Raw genomic sequence first — 19,933 nt, forward strand, 5'->3', positions numbered from 1 at the left:
AATGAGTTGTTGATAGGTGAACTGTATAAGGTACACTCTGTTACCACTGTGCAATGGCAGTGGAAGGAGCGAATGTTTGAGGTGTTGGATAGGTTGTTGATCAAGCAAGCCAAGTAACAGTCGAACTAGCCAAATACAAAAAAAGTCTGCTTAAATCAGTTGGGTTACTGCACTGATTATGACGTTACGTCTTCTGGATAAAATTGCATTAAAGCCTAATCTGTGCATTTAGTGATACGAGAAACTTCATTGTTAATTTTGAGCTGTGGGAAAAGATTCTACTGACCACTGTCTTGTTGGAAGGATTACTTGGATCACCTGTCACAGAAATGAAGTGGTTGGCTAGATTCCAAGTGGCTGAAAAGGATTCTTAAATCCAAGAGCTTTTACTCATATATTTCAGTTCTGTATTTTGATTTGTAATCAATATTTCCGTTGTCATAATATTTTCACCTTTTTCCTGGGATGTGGGCAAAGACAGTTAGAGAGAGAGGGAGAAATTGACGATAGTCTTGCAACATAATAAGACAATCTCAGACGATGCAAAAAGATATGCTTTAATTATGCTTTTTGCCCCGATTCTGGTAATAACGTCCAAGTGACCATTCACCAATAGTGAAGATAACAGGTTGAAAATGCAATTGTCTTAAGTTGCCACAAGTGTATACATACCTCCAAATTTGTTGGGAATACACAGCCTTCTCTACTTAGGAGAAGCATTACTGCTTTGTGAAGATGTGCAGAACGTTGATGCAGCTATATAAATACCGTGCAAATTCCTGGCAGGTTGGGTTCAGTAGGGGAAAAGAAACAACTGATCTACTCAAGTGACAGCAAAATACTGGAGATCTGAAATAAAAACAAAGTGATGGAGAAACTCAGCTGGTCTGGCAGAATTTGAACACAGTCTACATTTTAAGTTCAATATAAGACTTCTTCAGACATTTGTGAAGTTCCAAAGAACAGGCACACTGGACTCAACTGATTCTCTCCTCACAATTGCTGTCAGACCTGAACTTCTCCAACGTTCTCTTTTTAGTTCTGATATATTCAGACATGACCTCAAAAGGCATGGGAAGCCAGTCTATTCTTATAATAGCTTCACGTTTTATATTGGTGGGAGGTCCATCCGAAAATATTCACGCTCTGAACTTCAAGGTGGTGAATGGAATTAAATTGCTCAATTATTTTCAAGTTGCTGTTCATTAAAGGCCACTGCATTTAATCTTAAGTGCATGTTATTTTGGCAAAAGAATTCTTCACAGGAACAAAGTAGAAAACACTGCTTTGTGAATGACTGTTTAATTATTGCATGTTATAATGTAGCAATCACCATGAAATATGTTACAATACATCATTGTTTCTGTAGTTTCCATTTGGAGTCAGGCATCAGGCCTGGGATTAGCCTTTGGATGCAGCATATTGTCGCAGCATCTGCGAGATGTCCTTGGAGTCAGTCACCTCTTCAGGGAGGCATCCTTCCCCATCCTGGATGGTGGGATCAGCACCAGAATTCAACAACAACTCCACGATATCAGCAAATTCACAGGCAGATGCTAGAACGATGCAAAGAGCAAGTGTCAGTGAACATTTCTGTGACATTAGCAAATTCTATACTATAGGATTAAAACAAAGGAGCCTAAATTTGTTTTCTGTCATCTTATTTTTGAAATGATTGTGTCCCTTCTTTATGATAAGAACAAATAGTTCCTCTATTCTGTGTTCAGAATCACCACAGCAGCAAAGATAAAGATTTTGGTAAATTGTTTTTCCATCCTTGGTCATCAAGTCTTTGGCTAGTATCTCCTCATGACTGAGATTGGGCACTCACTGTGCCCTTTGTAAGTGTGAACGTAAACCCCACGACTTTCAGCTTATATAAGTGCTTTACAACTAGCAGAGGCTAATCATTGTTAACAATTCTTCAGATAGCTTTTTAACTTCATGTTACATTTCTAGTAAGTGTTAGAGTACGATTCACATTGATAACAACTGTACCAAATAAACACAAGCTGGTTTTTGACCTGTTTAATTTGTAACTGTAATTGGAGAGGATCCAAAACCAGAAGCAACAATGATTTTCTGCATTGCACTTTCAGAACACAGAGTCTAAAAATCCAATTAGTATATTACCAGATGTAAATTACTTACTTGGAGGAATACACTTTTATTGACAGTCTCCAATAACAGACACTTTTATTACTATCAATCATTGTTTTTCAAACTGTTTCAGAAAAATAATATGTACTTAAACTATATCCCTAAATACCAAGGAGGGCAGCTGAATTTAATCAAGAACACCAATGTCATATAGGTCAGGTAGTTATAGTGTTAGAAACATAACAGTCTTTATAATGTGAGAGAAGAAGGGAGGGAAAAGCAGGGGGAAGGAAAATAACTTACATCCTTGGTCATATCATGCATTTGCACTGTTAGCAAGTCTTAAAATTCAGTCATTATTTTATTTTAATGGAGAACATGAATTCAGATCCACGAGATTACTGGTCTTTGTAACATTTTCCCACTAGTTCTTTAGATGCCATCAATATTCACTGCTCTAGCTCTCATTTCTAAATGTAGGAAATTTGGATATCTGTCCTGGGGTCAAAGATACATTTAACATAATTGAAATTCTGTTTAAAGAAGAATTTGCTCCTTTCGGACTCGCATCAAATTTCAGTCTGGTTCAATTTAAATATTTCAGATTTTATATGTTCTTTATCTTATTTTGATTCAATTAAATTTACTGAGGCCTGATGAAGATATCAAATGGTGTTCTATATCCTGCTCAACGTGACTGCAAAACGCTTGTTGTTGCTGGAACACTCCTGAAAGTTTCTTTTATCCTACAAAAATATATTACACGCTGCATCATCTACTGTAGCGAAAATTATTAATGCTGAATAGAATTGTAAAAAAAATTTCTGCATTCCACAGCTTATCGAGAATAATGATACCTGTCAGTAATTGAGAGTCCAAGGTAGCTACATAATACAAAGTAGTTTCACCTTGTTCAGATACAGTTACAATTTGGGTCTTTTCTACCATCTTCAACCTATAAAACAGTAGCAGTAACAGTTGAGTTCCAATAATTTGCAACCTCCACTACTCTAATATCTAGACAAACCTGTGGTAACATGTCCTAAGATAACGTAGAAAACTTGTTTTGAATTATTTTCGCAACTGAAATGATCCTATCTGACAAGAGGATCTTTCCCATCTGCAAAAAAATCATCATAATTGAAATGATTATGCTGAAAGAAGAGGCTGTGATTTTATGTTGGGTTTAAGTTACGATGATGAGTCTTTTAGAAGACATCGTGTTTGGCCTAGCACATGGTGGGATTTCTGGAGCGAATATCCACTCTGCAGCTCAGTTCACTGGTGAGCCAGTATGACGGGGTGTTAAATGATGAATCATGTGGGAATGGTGGGTGGAGATCCTCATCCACCCATCCACCATAGAATTTAAACCAGCTATTCCAGAGCACACAGTGGTCGTATCTCCAACATCTTTCCCTAACCTTGAGATAGCTGCAAAGCCTCATAAGATGGCCTGAATGATGTCCTGCACTCCACTTGGGTAAGTGCCATCAGCTTCTCACTGCAACCTCACATTCAGGACCATGACTCAGTGTAACACTGCCACTGTATAGGCATGTCCAACAGGCATAATGATTTCACCATCACATGCATAATGTGCACTGAAGAGCCCACACCCACAACCACAACATGCTCCCAGTTTCAAACTCTTCCCAGCCACTGTGCTTCCTACTCACTGGGGAATTCCCATCACACTCAATCCTCCTCTTCCTCTCACTGCATGACATGCTGATGCACAACCGGAGGCGAAGGACCCAGACCAACAGTGACCCTCCCACTCTCAGCATCCTCACTGTCTTTGAGGAAGGTGCAATCCAGCTGGTGGGTGAGGGACAAGACTGGTCCTGTGCTGATGGGAGGATTGGAATGGCAGAAGCCAGGGGGCAATATTATTGTCTGGTCTGCAGCTGCTACTCACTTTCTCTATATAAAGGGCTGTATATCTCCACCAGCTATTTCTTTCCCTTCTCTTCCACAGGTACGAAATGAAAGAGAAAAGAGGACTTGTGAGGATGAAGCCCGTGACACTACAAAGAACCATTACCTCCATACAGATTCACCTTGGTGAGTCCTCATAGGAGATTCAGGAAATCAATTTGGTCAGCACGTCAGTGACATATGTCCATAGCCAGTGGAGGAAGAAACACCCGATGTTTCTGATACTCTACAGACTTCTGGCGACTGCACAGAAGATGTGCCTCTATGTTCTGGCGTAAGTGATATGCTCAACCTGCAAAAACAGGAGGGGAACATCAGGCAGGGACATAGAAAACCCTCACTAGACTGAAGGGATAGATAAGTCCAGTCATCTTCTGTGCACTGTGGTGGCTCCATCATGCGAGGGCTTGGCTGATTCCAGGGAAAACATGGTGGACTCCTTGGAGATTCAGGCCCAGCAGAACGCTCATTCATTGCCAGTTATAAGCTCGAACTACATTCCATTGCTTTGGCCATGGGTGCTCAGCATTATTGACAAAGCAAGCGGGTGTGACACACTTCAACCTCACTCCAGATGTCCCTTCTTAACAAGATAGAGAGGTGCAAGCAGGTATCCACAGGGATCAGCAGCAACAGACAGGCACCCCTGGTTTCAACTCAGCCACTGCAGAATTGCCCTGCCACTCTATTTCCTCTCTGCCTGTGACCCATTGCCTATTCCCTTCAGCCTGGCTCCTCTTGGATGGAGGAAACCAGCTAAGGTCTTCACAATCTCCACAGTCAGCTGTGGGTATATGCCCTGTGACTGGATGTAGTGGCAGGCAAAGGAGGAAGAAATTGTTTTGCGGGCATCGCGGTGGCATGTTTGTTTCTTTGATGTAGATAAATGTACACATGCACTTTCACTGGTCTCGTGTTTAATGCAGCCTCATCACTGTGCTGAATTACTGATAGAGTTGTCTGAAGTGGAAGTAGTACAGCATCCTCCTATTAAAAGACATTGCTGTCCTTTCCTTGGGGAATAGTGCAGAAGTTGTCAGCATGTGACCACCTCATGATCCTGGAAGCTGGCTCACTGAGAATGCACGGAATTGTACATATTCAAGATTGGGATGTGGTTTTTATAATCCTATAGACCGTAACTGGAGTTAAATGAATAATACATTTACTTTCTCTTTGCCACACCATAAATTCTTTCATGAGGTTTTTAAAAAAAAGACTGTTCAGATGGATTGTCTTTATCAGTGGCAGTGACACCTACAAAGAATTATATAGCCTTTCGAAGTCCATATTAGAATACATTTTGAAACAATTCCTCAGTATTGTACAATATTTTAATTTCATTTAGAGGTATTGGTGGTGGGGATGGGGAGGGACGGTTAATTTGTAATTTGTAATTGGAAAGATTGCGACACCAGACACCAGTTTGTCAGTGCACTCCATCATCCAAAGTACCTAATAATGACTACATTGATTGATATCAAAATGATTAAAGTTATGCAGAAATAACCTGCAGCTGATTACTACCAAGGAAGTTGAAATCAAGTATATATTATGTGCCACACACTAGGAGCCGTATTACCCTTTTACATGCACACAAACCACAGTCAGCTCTTCATTCTTTAGAATGCTGTATGGAATGTCTCTTCAATAAGCACAATCTAGATTATACTGGTCAATAAAACTAGGAATTAAACCTGTTCTTTCTTTTCCAATTTTAACTCAATCAGTTTCACCACAGAATTAGTGAGGTTGCAAAGCAAATCCATGTGGTCATCCAATGAAAATAAAACTTTATGGGGAAGGCCTCATCAAATGTACTTTTTTAAAGGGCTGCACCGGATGTTCACTTCCTGAGGCGCTCTTCCTACAATACATAACCTTATTTCCACAATAAATAGTCATGTAAATTTATTGTCCATCACTGGGCAATTGCTTAATTACCCTGCAGAACTGGCATGAGTCCCCTCGTATGATCCCAGTCTTCATATAATGTAAACCTACATACTAGGGAATGACCATCTCCAATAACAGATCAACTAACCACGCCTCTTGACATTCAATGGTAACACCATCACTATCAACGTCCTTGGGGTTACCATTGATCAGAAAATCAACTGGGCTCACCACATCAACACAGTGGCTACAAGTGCTGGTCAGAGGCTAGGAATACTGCAGCAAGTTACTCACCTCCTCATTACCCATAAGCCTGTCCACCTTCTACAAGAGACAAGGAGTGTGATGGAATACTCCCCACTTGCCTAGATGGGTGCAGCTCCAACAACACTCAAGAAGCTTGACACCACCCAGGACAAAAGGAGCCTGCTTGATTGCACTTTATCCTCAAGCTTACACTACCTCCACCACTGATGCTTAGTTGCAGCAGTGTATATCTTCTACACCTTCTCAAGGGCAACTAGGGACAGGCAACAAATGCCATCCAGCCGGTGACACCCATGTCCCGTGAGTGAATGAAAAAACTATCAATCTGTGCAATTTATGCTATAAGTCAGATCTGTTGATGTAAAAACTAAACCAAAACAAGTCATTATTACAATAGATTGTACTTTTGTGCAGAATACACAGTTCACAATTTATATGCTTTAGAATATAACTGGAGCTGAGGAATATAACCTTCAGGTTAGAAGTTAAAAGGTTACTGGCAGAGAAACAGCATTTGATTGAAACATTGGTAAAAGAAACCTTGACATAAATGCAAGTCAAACAAGCTTGGGGTTTATTATATTTAAAAGGTTCGATTATATTCACTTAAAAAGGTTAAGAGCTGGTAAAGTAAGCTATTATACAGAAGGTAGATTTTCTTACCTAAGAATTGGAGGTACGATGTTTGCAATTACGCAAGTAAAGAATAAATTATTCACGAGGTTTCCTACAATAAAGGAAAGCTTTAGAACTGAAAGGTAGTTCATTTACATTTTTACCTGGAAACAGGTGGGTATGACACATCCCCATGGAGATGAATGGAACTTAGTGAGATTCTTTGTTTTTAAGTTATCACTTTGAATGCTGTTGTTGGGGCATAGCCAACAGGCAAAAAAGGCTAATGCTTGGAAAACAAGGTGTAGAGCTGGATGAACACAGCAGGCCAAGCGGCATCAGAGGAGCAGGAATGCTGCCATTTCGGGTCTGGACCCTTCTCCAGACACGAAACGTCAGCTTTCCTGCTTGGCCTGCTGTGTTCATCCAGCTCTACACCTTGTTATCTCAGATTTTCCAGCATCAACAGTTCCTACTATCTCTAAGGCTTGGAAAAGCAGCTAAGAGACTGGGCCAGCTTCAGGCCCTGTTTAGTTTGTAGCTCCTAGGAAATCAAAGGATAAAACCAGACCTACACTTGAAGGAATAGGCAGCACGGTGGGTAAGTGATCAGCATGCTGCCTCACAGCCCCAGGGACCTGTGTGGAGTTGCGCATGCACATTCTCCCAGTGTCTGCATGGCTTCCCTCTGGATGGTCTGGTTTCCTCCCACAGTCCAAAGATATGCAGGTTAGGTGGATCGGCCATGCTAAATCATCCACAGTGTTCAGGAATGTGCAGGGTAGGTGGATTAGCTTTGGGAAATGCAAGGTTACAGGGATAGGGTTGGGGGGTTGGTGGTGTTGGGTCTGGGCAGGATGCTCTTCAGAGAGTCAGTATGGACTCAAGGGGCCAAACTTACACTGTAGAGATTCTATGATTTTACTGTAAATACTTCCATGGTGCAATATGCCACTACAAACTTCTTTTCAAGTTATATTAAAGAATATTTTCTAATGTTTGATGTACTGGAGCTGTGAAATCTAGAGTCATGATGTTGGGAAAGAAACTGGAAGGTCACTTTACAAAAACTTAACGGAAGGATGTGAATGATATTTTGTCTCTTGGCAATTAGCTGCAATACTAAGTGGCTCCCAGGAAAAGTGAATGAGCTTAAAAATTTTCGAAGTTAATAGAGCTTACTTTACTCAATTCTTTTTGACAGACAATAAAGTTTGTTTTTGTTTAAAAACATGAAATCTTGTGACATAGCTCTGTCCGTTAATTGCCCCTAACTGGATGGTGATATTTGATTACAGGATATTTAACTTACACTCTTAATAACATTAACCCCGAATTAGAGTCAACATAAAATGCTGAGTACAAGATGCTGCACACAAAGACCCTTCTAACTCAGCACTGCTGAGTATTTGAAGAGGTGTGCAGCACAATCTCTCCTTGGAAACTCAACTGGGATGGAGTAGAGTTGAGGGAGGGGAGGACACATTTCCTTTTTACGACACTAGCTGCTACTTTCTGTCTCAAGAGGTCTAGTCTTTGAGTAGGAGTCAGTGCATAGAAGAGAGAATGGATTGATGAATGAATGGGGGAAGTTGGGCCTGATTGGTGATGGAGTCAGTTAGGTTTGGATGGGAGGTGCGGGGTGATTAGGTCAGAATGTAGTCAGGTCAGGTCAAGACAGTCAAGTAGTTGGGTGAGATTGAAGCAGTCAGGTTGCAGGGGTAGTTGGTTGAACAGGTCAGCGCTCCGGATTAGTCAGATGGGTATGCACGGTAGTTGGATCAGAAAAGGAGGCTTAATGAAGTTGTTGGTGGGTTGTCGGGGATGGCAGGGGAAGTGAGATTGGGTGGTCAGTTGAGGAACTACCCAGATACATCACCAGGTTTCAAACATTTCCTGGATAACTAACCAGATAAATATTCCAGCTCTATTCCAAGTCTCTGTCTCTAATTCAGAGACTCTGAGACATTTGCATAGAGTCCAGATAGTGGGGAACTGATTCAGAAAGGAGCAATTAAACATCCTGGGCAATTCCCATATATGTCTGTGTGTCAAAATTTCCACAGGGTCCTGACACTTGTTTTTTGTCATATGTCTGGTTTTAGACAATCTGGAGATCTGAAAATTTGGGCCACCACGTCTATCACAGCCTGATGGCGCAACAGAATCAAAAGTCTTCAATATATCTCTCATACTCTTTTCTGCTCAAAACTAGGATACAGGGACTCGAAAGGTAACTTCCATCACAGAACTCAATTCCTTGATCAACCTGATAATAAAATCGATATTTGAGAGGTCGAGGCTTGGATCTTGAACTAAAACAAAAATTTCTGGGAAAGCTCAGCAGGTCTGGCAGCATGTGTGGAGCGAGATCAGAGTTAACGTTTCAGGTTCTGAGGAAGGGTCAATTGACCTGAAGCGTTAACTCTGACTTCCCTCCACAGATGCTGCCAGACCTGCTGAGCTTTTCCAGCAATTTCTGTTTTTGTTTCCGATTTACAGCTTAGCAGTTTTTCAGTTTTGACCTTGAACTGATGGTTTCCACAAGAAAATAAGCAATTGTTTCCATTTCTTTTCTTGTTAGAATGTCTTTTATATGAATAACACATCACCTCTAATTCTGCTCAACCACTTGTTTCATCTCCCAAATGCGTATATAAAGTATATATAGATTTTACTTTGAGTTTGCCCATTGGTCACATTGCTGCGCTCGTCTCTTGAAAGTGCTGACTCAGCAGTTTTAGGTAGTGATCAGGTAAATACCTCGGGTGATCCGACAGGGGTGAAATGGAGGTAACTTCCACCTCATCTTTCCCCAGTGTCCACACATGTGCTGTTGCAGCAGGCACTGATGGAGAATATGCAGAAGCAGGAACACTTTGTGGGTATAAATCAGTACTATATAGTCAGAAGTCACACGACACCAGGTTATAGTCCAACAGATTCATTTGAAATCACAAGCTTTCGGCGCATTGCTCTTTCATCATTGCACCCGACAAAGGGGCGGTGCTCCGAAAGCTTGTGATTTCAAATAAAACTATTGGACTTTAACCTGGTTCGTGTGATTTCTAACGTTGTCCACCCCAGTCCAACACCAGCACCTCCGCATCAGCACTGTTTAGAAAATAGGTATTATGAGCGAAAGATAACATCTGGAGTAAGGGCTAAACTTCAATCGACATCAGTTTGCCTTAGTTCTTTCCTTTCAAGATGGTTATGCGTGACATCCCAAGACATGGATTAAATAACTCTACTGATAGTGTTTCCTCAATTTTGCAGTACACTGTGGCATGAGGCATATGTTCCATTTGTTTGGTTGGACATTAAAGTCACATATTAGTTAACCAAAAACCATCTACCTCACAGCAACACTTTAAATAACAGAAGCAAGTTAACTTACATGGTTGTTTGGGAAGATGTTAAGTGTTTTAAATATCTGCTATAATTGCCTACCAAAGAATAGTCATGGTGTTTTGCTGTTATTTATTGTATCTGAGCCATTTTCAGAAACTTCTGAACTGATTAGGCAGGAGATAAATGCAAATGTTTTTGCTCAAAACATTCACAAAGACTGTTTCTCTGCACATCGCCCTTGGGACAACTGAATTGCAGTCATGTATCTCATTCCTGGTTATCTAGCACTATGGAGTATTTTTATTTCTAAAAAGTCACTATCCAGTAAGGTGAAATTATTAGTAAAGCTCATTGATTTTGTGTTACAGTGACACTTTACGAAAGGGCAGCTTCAGCATCAACACAATTCATATTCCATGTGCAAAAAAACCTTCAGTACATGGCTGATGGATTGGAACAGCTATTCTGATAAGGAGGAAAATAGCAGATGCTCCCGCACTCATATACAAGGCTATGTGATCTGTACTCAGTCATAAGGCAACATAAAATGCAGCTATCCACTTACTGCCATCATATAAAATTGCAATGGTAATATAATGCCCCAGACTGATCACACATGTGACTTGTCCTCAAATTTCACCCCCACAATCTCCAAGACAGTTTCTAAATGGCTCTACTCAGGTGACGACAAACCTCCTTTTAATGCACTTATTCTAATTTCCAAATCAAGACAGAAAGCACTGTCTTAATTAATTGAGAATTCCATCAGTTTTGAGGGGAACAACTGCTTAAAGCCTGTGAAAAATAATGGGTTGGATTTTGCTGTAAACTAATAGGTGAGGCCAACAGCACTATGATTTGCATATATTTGCATAAACTGGAAAGTACAAATAATCACAAAATCTGAAAGCAGCTGTCAAAGATTGCCTCCAAAAGCTTCCTGAGAAAAGGCATCCTGGTGTCCAGCTGACGTCTTAAAGGTATCGAGTGGTGCAAAGTTGCTGCACTTATTTTACAGATACAGACTAACTTGGAAGAAAAAGTTTGGGTTTGTCTGTTTTGGTTCTAGTGTCCTTTTAAGAGTATGGTAAGTCATAATTACAAACAATAGCTTTTAAATTAAAAACTTTTATGACTGTGGTGTTCCAATCTTCAGATTTTAATTATTCTTTGGAGGTTTCAAAAAGATGGTTTACTTTTTCTTTATTTTATCTGTCTCAATCCCGCACACTTTATTTCCCTCTCTTACTGCTGTCCTTTCTTTATCTGATATAACATTAATACAATATTCCAACTTGCATTTCTTGATTCAGACTGTGCTGTTTATTAACAAGTTACTAAGTTGATTGGGTAAGGAGATGCACTTACATTCCAGATACTATGTGCACTTTGACACTGTGCCTTCTAGATGGTTGATTGACCACAAACTGTCACAGAAAAGTCGACAAAATGTATGTACGGAAGTAAAAATCTGATGAATGGTTTTATAGGTCAGCATAAATTCTGGCCCTATATGAAGATCAGATTCTTGTGTTCATTTCAGTACTGTTCAATATTTTCAATAAAATATGATATTTAATTATAAAAATCTGTCATTTTTCAACCCAGGAAATGTTACATAAACTGCATTTTTGAAGTATCATAAAAATATAGAGATATTTGAAACTAACACTCTGCCAGTACATTTTCCCAAATAGATTGTAGTGATCTTTCAGTTCAAGTTATCTCAGGATGAAAATTACATTTCTGCAGGTGCATTTGTCTTTCATATAAGGGATCAGACCACTCCTCTTCAGTTAACGATGCTGCACAGTCAGGTATGTATTACGCAGAGAACAAATGTCTTCTTGACTGCATAAGTGATAGTAAGATCAAGAGAATGAAGGTGCGACTGGTAACCTTAGCACCACAAAAGTCAAGCAGAGGAGAGCTATCTTGTACTTTACAAATGCACACACGACCACCAGGATCAACAGACGTGTCCTCCCCATACAAATGAATAATCTGATGGGTTAAGGTCAAATGTACAGATTGGTCACCTAGAGTTATAATAATGCAGGTCAGGAACAGTCGTGGATTTGTACCCAGTATTAGGCACTGCCTCAGAAAAGCAAAACATACTGAAGTATGATAAAACTACATGCTTTGTAGTGGAAGGCTGGTTTGCCAGGCTAGTTCAGCAGGCACAGTTAACCACAGAAGACAGGATTGTGGAAAACTCCCTCTCCCTTCAGGAGCCTCAGTAAATCAGCTTGATTTTTATGACGATCAGGCTGATTTTAGTGATTCTTTCTGATGCCAGCTCACAAAATTACTAAATTTATTGAATCTGAACTTGCGACCTTTGGCGTTGTTAGTCCAGTGTCACAGTCACTCCCTTCCCATAGCAACAGCTGACTTATTCTGCAGTGGCACTACCCCATGTGACTTGTGCTGCAGTGCCAATGGCCCATGTGATACCTGCTGCATTTTTATTTTATCGACTGTGTGGAAATACAACGCCTGTGTTATGGGAAATTAAAGTATGCATACGAAAAATATGCATATTTATGATGGATAAAAAAAATCAGCGCCAGAAGGGTTAAATAATACTGTAAAAGCTGGTGTCATGCAAAATGAAATATAGACTTTATCATTGCCAACTGCATATAAAAATGGAAAATGCAAGCCTGGTAGTATTAGAAATCTGGATGCAGGAAATGCTCATGTAATGTTCGTGTAAAACTCAGGAGGTTAAACAGCTAAATTTATGGTGCTCCAGGACCCCCATTTGTCAAGTGACAGAACTCTGGCCTTGCACAGAGAGAAGGGAAAATGAATGCTCATCTCTTCCTAAACTTCATCAACTAGCATTATTCCAGTCATTCGGCTCCCTGTGCTGATTCCTGTCCCTTGCTGTCGAGGTCTTTTCTGATGGGACTGAGGCAGCACAAAGCGGCAGATGGTGCCTCTGAAGCAAAGGGCTCCAAGGACAGAGAACCCGCCTTGTCCCCCTTATGTGACCCCTCCCAACCCCCCAATCTTCCTTCAAGAAGAGTCTGATTTCCTCAGGGACTGCTCATGGGCAATAAACCCACCCCAGGAGGGCTCTTGTCTACACAATAGAATATTGCTGGTTTGAACACACACATACACAACATACACTGTGTCTGCTGGTTCAGGGTCATCATCTCTGCAACAAAAATCTGACACACAGATTACAGAACCAGCCCATTAAAATAATTTAGCACAAAATCATTTTGGTGATTTAGTAGATAATGTAAAGAAGCCGATTTACTAATTTGCTCGATTTATCATACAAGGTCTGTAGATTACTGTGAAAATGTGCAGATTGAGTTGGTTGAGCTGCAGTTGGGAAGAAAACTAGTACCAAAGCATAAAGTTTATTGCTAAAGCATAGGGAAACCCATGTGTTAGCACACAATGCTTGGTACTGTATCAGAGGTCATTTTCCTTGAATTAAAAATGCTGCAGACTTATTCTGAACCCAGAGGCTACCATATCCTGGGACTCTCAAACAAAATCACCTTACTGCATAAATTAATAAATACTCTTATAAAATAAAGCTTCTTTAATATTGACTCATATAGACAGTTGTATCATTTGCATGGCATACTTGGTCATCTGGTAACTGATTCAATAAAAGCCATGAGCAAATCAGTTATTACAACATTAGCTCAATGGAAGCTTAAAATCACTGAATATCAACTGAGGCTACATATATAAATAAAAATGCACATCTAGAAATGGGGTAAGAGTTAAAATACAAGGATCAGTTGCACAAAATAGACTGATATGCTCATCGGTAAAGGACATTATAGGGTGATCTAATTGAGGTGTTTTAAGATGAATAAACAAATCAATTGGATTGATGAAGAGAAACCCTTTGCTTTGATGGGGAAATTGCGAATGAAGGGACATCGCATTGAAAATACAGACAGGCCATTCAAAGGCGATATCAGGAGCCACTTCTTTACTCAAAGTGTTCAGAAAGTCTGGAACTCCCCTTAATGCTGCTAAGGCTGGGACTCAGCTTAAGATTTCAAAACAGAGACTGCCACATTTTTTGCTAAGTGACAATTTTAAGAGATGCCAAGTCTGAGCAGTCATTGTGAAACTGAATGTGGGAATATACTCAAAGCTGTAAATAGCCTACACTTCTTCACGTGTTTCCAATGTAATACATTCCTGTAACTTGTTGGTAGTAACCCAGTAACTTAAATGTAAACTACCTTCAGCTCCTGTGATGAACACGTTGTGGAAAATATTGATAAAGAAAATTCACTGGTGTATATGACAGCATATCGAGCTATGGGTGTTGCTACACAATGCACATTTTTGAGTCTTTACAATTTTAAGTGAAGTTTACATTGAGTCACTAGCCTAATGCATCCTGGGAATAAATAGTGAAGCAGATGCTACTGATTACATATACTATTTATTCAGTTATTCAGTACAATTACATTCAGCTGATATTATCTCACCAATTATGACCACCAGGTAAAATATCAAGAATACTATAAATTAATGCTAGAGCTGTGACTTATCTGCTAATGTGTTCCTGTGGTCAATGTGAGCTAGCATTATGACATTGTGCTTCTTAAATAAAAATGGTGTGATTGTGTTGCAACTTCAATATGCATCCTGCTCAGGAGACCCACTTTTACTCTATTTACAAAATCACAGTCCAGAATTGGGTTGTAAAATTGGAAATATTCCTCAGGCTGGAATCTTCAGATCTGTTGTCATTTTTCTCCTTGGAAAAATAACAGCAGCAGTCAAAACATCTCATTTAATGCCATCCAAGCTTATCAGCTCATTCAGGGGAAGCTCCATACAAACACTGGGGAAAATCTCAGGCCATTCTGACTGACTTAAACTCAATGTCATTATACTTGGCTGACAAGCTCAAGCAGTGTCAAAGACAACAGTCCAGTCTGTAAGGTTTGAGGGCTAAACCTGATGTTAACCTGACATCCCTATTGTCTCGCACTGTGAAGGTCACTGTTTTCTTTGGAGTTCTAATGCTCAACAGAGGCATGGCATAACATTCTCTACTATCAGGCCAGCTCTGAAAGGCAGAAAGACGTGGTTTATCCCCATCACGCAACCGACCTAAGCCTCCAGACTATTGGAGTTTCCAATATTCTTTCTTGTTCGATATACTGAATTATTACCTCAAATGGTTTCCACAAAGACAGCAAGTCTGGGGTGTCTAACTATTTCACCTTCATAGAATCACCACATTGTGGAAAGGGGCCATGCAGCCCATTGAGTCTGCACCGACTCTCCAAAGAGCATCCCACCAGACCCACCATATCCCTGTATCTCTGCATTTACCATGGCTAATCCACCTCGCCAGCACATCCCTGGACACTACAGGTCAACTTAGCATGGCCAATCCACCTAGCCTGCACATCTTTGGACTGTGGGAGGAAACCAGAGGGAACCCACGCAGACACTGGTAGAATGTGCAAACTCTGCACAGACAGTCACCGAAGGCTGAAATTGAACTGAGTTCCCTGGTGCTATAAAGGCAGCAGTGCTAACTGCTTAGCCACCGTGCTGCCTTTGTACTGTATCTCTTAAAGCATTCTCTTCAGATATGACCAAAGTTTGTAGAGACAAAATCCATCATTTTATTGGCAAGTGCTATTCAAATGAACACAAAACAAAAATTGCACATGTGCACCCTTTCCCCTTCTATCCACCTAAGCATCAATATAGTGCATTTAAAGAAAGATCTTCAGCTGAATTACAATCCTGATGCATGAATCTGTTCGGTGAGCTGTAGAATTGATCAGGTATAAGAAGTGGTAAACAACATTTGCTGTGAACTACCGAAGGAATTAATTCTACAAAGTCCTGAGTTGAAGGACAGGTCTGTATTTTTCAAAGAACATTATTACTGCTAAAGGCACAACACAGATTGTTCAGAGGAATTTCAATTTAGAAAGGAGGCAGGAGCCACATGTAACACATGAATAAAGCTGCTATTCACCTTTACCCTATTTCAGACTTGCAGTCGGCAGCCACACACCCACCCAACGATATCTCTCACCTCCCCACCCTGTATGACAGCAAAGCATTGCATCTGCTTCGAGAATCTCCTGCTAATGTAGCATGTGACAACAGTTCACTTGTAATCACCACATTAAATCCGCAAGAGCAATTCACCTTGTTCCATTCCTCCAACTTTCCATCATAACGCTTCAAGTATTTTCACTTTAGCTAATGCTGTAATTCCTTTTTCAAGGCTGTGATTGAATCTGCCTCCACCACCGTCAAGCTGCGCATTCAAGATCTTAACTATTCGCTGTGCAAAAATATTTTTCTCCCTATCTCTGTTTCTTTTGCCAATCACCTTAAATGAGTGTCCGCTGGTTCTCAATCCTTCCACCAATTGGAGCAGTTTCTCCCAATACCTACTGATTCTAAAAACAGCTGTCAATCTCCTCTCAGAGTTCCCTCTTCCAAATAGAACAATCCAAGCATCTACAATTTATTCACATAGATAAGGACTCTCATCCTTGGAAGGACTCTACTGCATCTTATTTGCAATGTCTCCAATGCCTCCAAATTCTGCCTCAAGTGTGGTGCCAGGAATCTGCACAACACTCCAGTTGAGGCAGAGGCAGAGTTTTATGTGGGTTCATAACAACGTCCTTACTTTTGTACTCTCTGCTTCTTTTCCTAAAGGCCAGGATTGTCTATGATTTATTCACCACTCTGTCGACCTGTCCTGCCATATTCAATTATTTTTGCATGTAAACCTCCAAATCCCTCTGCTCCTGCGCTCCCAATAAAACTGTATTCTTATTGTCGTGCTACATTCTTCACTTTACTTTCTCTGCATTAAATTGCCACTTGTCCAGGTCCATTTGAAATTAACACTACCATTCTCACAGTGCACAACATTTCCAGATATTGTGTCATCTGCAAGTTTTGAAAGAGTGCTCCATACACTAAAGTCTTGTCATTATTACACATCCTGAAAAGCAAGGATCCTAACAACGACCCATGTGGAACTGCAATATAAACCATTCTCCAGTCCGAAAAACAGCCATTCATCTCTGCTGTGTTTCCTGCTACTCAGCCAGTCAATTTCATATCTATGCTGCCCCTGTCTTTTTTATTTCATGAGTTCTAACTTCCCTCACAGTCTGTTATGCAACACTTCATCAAATGCGCTTTGGAAGTCCACATTAACTGTGTGTGTGTGTGTGTGTGTGTGTGTGTGTGTGTGGTTTTGTAAGGCAGCTCATAAAGAGCATTAGAGTTTGAACTAGTAAAATTACATGCCAATAGTTTGTAGTTGTTAACCTATAGCTACAGTCTATTTACTTGTAATAATCAGCAAATCTTGTTAACTACAGAAACCTCATCTGTGTTTTCTGTCAACCTGGGTCTAAAAGTCAGGTAAATTGCAGAATCCTGCATAAACCTGTAACTTTTCTGATGACTCAGAGAATAGTGGAGCTCTTTCAACGTGCTACCCCACAGAGAGGTACTAATTTTCTCCACATTAGACTTTTGGTAGGGATTCTTAGAAATGACTGTTTAGAATCAATATTTACCAGGCATAATTGTAGAATCTACACAGCAGAAAAAAAAAATCACTTAGTTAAGGATTTCATTTGATAGGATACATGTATTATGATGGATGTATAAAATATTACCACCCACATTTTGTTATTTTTATGCTATAAATTTCTAGATGCTCCTTTATAATGAACATTGAATACATAAATTGGTGGAAGACAAAATTACAGCATGATAAGTTTACAATTACAATTTCCATTCCAAATTTGGAACAGGAAATTTATAATATGAACATAAACACAAGTTCCAGGCAACAGTCTGAAGCTGAGCCACACTGTGACAGGGTGTCATAATTGGTTGAGACAAAGTACCAAGCATATATCTACACCATCATCAAGACTGACTACCTTAACCAACTCCACGCTTGGCTCAGTTCATTTGTTGCTGACACCCTCATCTACATTTTTGTTATCTCTGGCTTTGACTACCCCCATGCTTCCCCGTCAGCCTCTCAACACTGCTGCCTGTATCCTTACTCACACCAAGCCGTGTTTACCAAATAGCTCTGCGGCTCACTGACCTCCACATTGACTCTCAATCTGCCAATGCCTTGATTTTAAAATTCACATCCTTAATTTCAGCTTGCCAAAGCATTTTGCTCTGCACTATCTCTAACCTCTGGCAGCCCTGAAACTTTCTGATCTCTGTGTTCCTCAAATTCTGTCCCTTTGTGTAATCCTGATCCATCATTGTTGGGCATGCCCCTGTTGTGGTATTGTGCTGTGCACAGATTGGTTGGCATGTTTCCCGTGTTACAAAAATGATGGCATTTTGTACGTACTCAACTGGCTGTAAAACATTCAAGACATGTCCCGGGGTCTGTGAAAAACATGAAATAAATGTAACCCTTTCTTCATTGATACAATTGTTCTACAATTTAAGTAGTAGTAAACATTAACTTTGATATTTATGATAACAGAACCAAAACATAGATGAAATGAAATATAAAGGGAAATGTCCCATGGCCTTAAAATAAATGTTTTGTTTTCTAGAAGACAATTCAGATGCTGCTTGGCCTGCTGTGTTCATCCAGCCCTGCACCTTGTTGTCTCGGATTCTCCAGCATCTGCAGTTCCTACTATCTCAGTATATGCTTGAACCCACGTTCAGTAACCCACTAAATGTCTCTCACTAAGTAGTCTGACTGTTGTCTTGTGCTGAATCTCAACAATCCACAACTTCAGCTGCATTGTGTGTCCATACAATGTGTTTGACGTCATATGTAATAAGTCGAACTGTCAGTTTTAAAGACTGTTGTCAAACTTAGCTGTAACTCAGGGAAAGGGAAGGGAGTCAGATCCTGAGAGGACCATCAAAGGATCGTAATATTCCAGTAGAGTTCACCATGCAAAATAAAGTACAAAATTTATCATAATTCTTCACTCAAAATCATGGCTTTCTCTGGCTTAAGCTCACATTTACATTAATTGGTTTCCTCTTTGAATAAGAGAAGTTTATATGACTGCCAGTTAGTTGCTCACATCTTAGGGATGTATAAGCACTGTATAAATCAGTAGCAGGACAAGGAAATTCACAAAAACATTATATATTGACAAGGAGAGTAATATATCTAGTAGACACTTGAGTCCTATAAAGGCAGTACAGATGTCTTTACGTACATGATAGAAGACCAGTGAAGCATACTGGTCTCACAACTAAACCTACTATGTATAGATGTCAGCTTTGATGTAAAGCCTTCCGTGCATATGCAAACAAAATGGTTGAGTACAGCAGCTACGCTCTGGGAAATCTGTAAAGTGTATCACTCTCTTGTAGATCATTGCAAATTTTAAACATCCATGACGTGTCCAAAGGTTCCAATGTCATAATCAGCAATCTTTAAAAATTATAAAGTATGGGCAAGCACTTGCTCCCATCACAATTATATCAAATGGGCAGGAATGGTGTCAGGCAACTGGTCTTTTTTGTGCTTGGGAGCAGGCAGTGTTAGCAGCACTGTCTCCTGCATGATTCAGATCCAATCTTTAGCTTTGTCAGCTTAAAAAAAGCTCATAAATTCAACTAGCCAGAGTTCCAGCTTTCTTAAAAAAAATAAAATGTTCGCTTTAGTTAAATGACTCCATTCCAGGTAAGTTGGGAAAATTCTCAATTAGTTCAAGACAAAGCCAAACCAGGGTTTGCCAGAGGGGAAAACAGA

The 19,933-nt window shown here is 40.0% G+C and overlaps 1 protein-coding gene across 6 annotated transcripts in view; it reads right to left on the reverse strand.

Moving 5' to 3' along the window:
• Positions 1–1,286: 1,286 nt before the first annotated feature.
• acbd6 (acyl-CoA binding domain containing 6) overlaps positions 1,287–19,933 on the reverse strand; it is a 162,814-nt gene continuing 144,167 nt past the window's right edge. For 4 of the 6 annotated variants that reach the window (XM_020512278.2, XM_048602139.1, XM_048602140.1 and 1 more), the window contains one exon: positions 1,287–1,556. In XM_020512278.2, the coding sequence (XP_020367867.1) occupies positions 1,402–1,556 (155 nt within the window). In that variant the 3' untranslated portion in view covers positions 1,287–1,401. Of the gene's footprint in view, positions 1,557–2,957; positions 3,056–4,147; positions 4,334–19,933 lie in introns of those variants that run through there. The other 2 variants (XR_007263069.1, XR_007263068.1) reach the window with 2 other exon arrangements.

This window comes from Rhincodon typus, chromosome 10, assembly GCF_021869965.1.
Source record: "Rhincodon typus isolate 14 chromosome 10, sRhiTyp1.1, whole genome shotgun sequence".
Taxonomy (NCBI): domain Eukaryota; kingdom Metazoa; phylum Chordata; class Chondrichthyes; order Orectolobiformes; family Rhincodontidae; genus Rhincodon; species Rhincodon typus.